This window comes from Sclerotinia sclerotiorum, genomic scaffold (assembly GCF_000146945.2).
Source record: "Sclerotinia sclerotiorum 1980 UF-70 scaffold_17 genomic scaffold, whole genome shotgun sequence".
Lineage (NCBI taxonomy): Eukaryota > Fungi > Ascomycota > Leotiomycetes > Helotiales > Sclerotiniaceae > Sclerotinia > Sclerotinia sclerotiorum.
The window spans coordinates 494,780-498,443 of NW_001820819.1; the positions used below are offsets into that span (position 1 = coordinate 494,780).

General features: G+C 40.4%; 1 protein-coding gene across 1 annotated transcript; it reads right to left on the reverse strand.

Moving 5' to 3' along the window:
- Positions 1-915: 915 nt before the first annotated feature.
- SS1G_11136 (hypothetical protein) lies at positions 916-2,993 on the reverse strand (the record flags this gene model as incomplete). Its single annotated transcript, XM_001587845.1, has 3 exons — positions 916-1,403; positions 1,456-2,581; positions 2,691-2,993. The coding sequence occupies 3 exons, from the start codon at positions 2,991-2,993 to the stop codon at positions 916-918; spliced, it is 1,917 nt and encodes a 638-aa protein (XP_001587895.1).
- Positions 2,994-3,664: the final 671 nt, after the last annotated feature.

Consider the following 3,664-nt stretch of genomic DNA (forward strand, 5'->3'; position numbering starts at 1 on the left):
AAGAGAAAGAAAAATTATCAGTGAGAGAGTGAAATAACTATTATAATTAATATTTTTAGTTTAAAGAATTCTTGAATATTTATAAAAATTTATAGAGAATTTATAAGAACTTATAAGAACTTTTAGTTTCAAAAATATAACGCGAGATATTCATGGAGATTCACAGAGGTGACGACGATAAATTGGTTTTGGTTTCTCTACTTCATCTTGATTGGAAAGGTATGTTCAAACCCAACTAATCACCAATAATCAATAACTAACTTGAAAGAAAGATACCAGGCAGGTAAAGTTACATAGTATCCATCCCATCTTACCGTGTCATCATCTCATCATCTCACCATCTCACCATCTCGCTTAAGCCCAGCTTAACCCAAATTAAAGTTAATTTCCTCAGCAGTCAAAAAGGGGCTACAATACTAAGAGCACCCATAATAGATCCATCCACCCATCCATCAATCAATCACCCAACTATCAACACAAAATAAAATAAAATAAAATACATTAAAAATCTATTTCTATTCTTCTCCTCTCCTCATCTAACATCTAAGAAGTATTGCAAGTATTCTGCTTAAACCACCCCTACGATATCTAACCCCACTTTCATCCTTTCTTTCTCCCAAAACGCCCAACTCCAAATCTTTCCCCAACCTTACGGATCCTACTACTTTAGTCCTTAATGCTTCGTACGATATCATAAGTGTTGTGCCAGTCGTATGTACAATCCCTGCTCCCGTCCCAAACCCATTCTATCAAAGGTACAACCGTATTCCAAGCTCTAAAGAAAGCAAAACTCCCTTCCATCATACTAAAAGAAATTACAACTCGTCCTTGTTCTTATTCTCACTCTCACTCTCACTCTTTCCTCCAATAATATTTTCCAGCGTCTCCATCACTTCCTCCGCCTTCTCCTCAATCTTATCCCGTCATCCTTCCTCGTCTTGCGTCCTCCTTATTTTCATCATCTCCTGCCACCTTATACTTGTCTTCCTCCTCAATCTTAACATTCTTTGCATACTCAGCAATCCTACTAACAACCATCTCTTGTATTTCTTCACCTCTACCCGCCGCTACCCTTAGTATTAAATCATTTAAACTGTGTCTTCCCAAGATATCCACATGATCTCCTGTAGTTGGGCCTCCACGAGGACTGAATCTATCCGGTTCATGGGGCATCTCGTAGGTTTTAACTTTTACACCTGCAGGGTTATAACGATGATATTTCCAACCGCGGTTACACATATAACCAACGCTCAGTAAATTGACAGTTCCGTCACCTTCACCGAGAATGACTCCGTGATCTATGTTAGCTTGTGTTAAGCCGGTATCTATTGTGATGTTGAGGGATGAAAGGGGGTTATCTGAATGTCGGTAGAAATAGGAGCGCTCGGTTGGCTTGCCAATTCCTGTTAGACATTAGCATCATTGCTAGTGAAATTTGAGGCGAAAATAACACACCATAGAAACAATAGATTTTCAAATTTGGTGCAAGAGGTAATCTTGTCTCAAGCGGGTTAATCCATTTCGTTGGATCACTCTCATTTGCTTCTACTTCAGCAGTAGTATGAGCTACACCATGTGAATAGCTACCCTCAACTGCCTTATGATACCAATCTTCTGTGGTATTATACAAATATTCTAAAGACTGTGATACTGTGAGATTGCGATATCCCGTTGAAGTATTTTGGTTTTTAAAATTCAAAAATTGTCCATAGCTGACTTCTTGACCCGGGGTGTCATCTGGTGCCCAGGTCGCATTACCCCAGACGGCGTCACCTCCTATGGGCAACATAGAGGAGATTCCCGGCATGGCTCGGAAGAGTTCTGCTCGCTCTTCTTTGTTAAGAAATTTTTCCAGGCCATAAACTGCAAACGCGTTGAGTTGAGCTGTATCCTTCATTTCCCCCGATAGTACTGCAGGCAATCCTTTGAGAGCTCCAAGCATACATCCACTAATATTAATCCAAGAATCAACATGCTTATCAACCCAATCATCTCCACCATTCCCACCACTTGAAGATGCTACCCAATGCATGAAATAAAATAGCACCTGACCACCCATAGAATGTGAGACCAACACGACCTTCTTATTTGAAATTTTTTTTGCCATTTCGATATGCGTCTTTAGTCTTGTAAAGTATTGATCTCTAACTTCCAAATTTGCATACGACAATCTCCAATCATAAGCCGCCGTATAACTATTCGTAGGATCATAACCAATGCTGGCCAAATTCTCCAATATTTTACTCCAAATCCAATATCCCGTTATGAAGAAATCGGCGGCATCGAATCCTTGCGCGGCTCTCAATTTGACCCCTGGTGGATCTAATCCCGTACGTTTGTCTAGCATGATATGTCGTTTCCATTCATCTTTATCCGCAACCAATGCTCTCATCATACTCCAACTTCCCCATAATCTTTTGCGAAAGAAAGGTCGTGAAGCATTCGTCGTACCCCAGGACTCTAATCCCGTCGATATGACACCCGGGACCATAATAACCGAATGATTTGCACGGATTCCCTGTGCCTTGAGATATAATCCCACAGAGAATGAATCATAATTCACAGCTTCCCGTTCTCCCTTCTACAGACAGAAATTATTAGCATAGATCCTATCAGACACTCTTCTTCCCCTCTTCAACTTCCTACCCAAAATCCAAGGAGGGATACAATACAGAAAAACCAGCACCCACAGCCAAATCCCTCGCATCCTTCACAAAGCCTGCCGGCAATACATCCATCAAACTATCCATGGTAATCCCTTCCAACATTTCCGGTAACTCAATTAAATCATTTCTGCCGGCAAAAAACCCCGCCACTACCAAACCAAAAAGTCCTCCTAGAAAGAATATAAAAGTATTACGTCGTTTCCTAGTTTTTCGTTCTTTATGTGTGAGGATTCTCGACACGGGTGCCAGACGCATTTCTTCTCCTTTGGCTGGGGATGAAGAACGAGTTGAGGGGACGGAGGGGGAGGGGGAGGACGTTGGAGACATGGTGAGAGAGGGAATTGAGAGTTAACGGGAGAGAAAGTAAGAGTGAGAGAGATCATACAAATATCATCTCATCATTACTCGAGTATAAAGAAGGAGAGGTAGAAGTAGAAGGGTAACCTTAAAGGACGGAGAATGGAAAAAAGTCAACTTTTCCCGCATAAACATTCTCGGCTTGATTAATCGATCCGATCCTTCTAACTTGAACCTACCAAGCTACGTAATCGCATTGAATTTATTGTTTGGGGGTATGATTTCGGCATTGGCGGATTGATCCGGATCTAAGCTTTTCCGTCTTCCATACAAAACATTTTAATTGGTGAATAAAAATGATTAACAGGGGTAGATGAGGTATTTCTTGCATGTGGGAAAAGACTTTAAAAAACATCGATGAATTTTAATCAGATCTACCGAATTTTAGCCATCTCAGCTATCATTGAATGTAATATCCATCCCACCAGATACTCAGATACTCAGATACTCAACTATTCAAACACAAAACTTTCACCAACTCCATAATACCCATAATACCAGCAAATATGACCTCAGAAAAGCAGCTTCTATACCTATACCTCCAAGCAATCAAGAATTACCAGCCGAGTTACGATATATTACAATAATGAGCCATTTCCTGGGAAAAACCATTATTTTACCTTTCAATTTCGAGCTTTTAA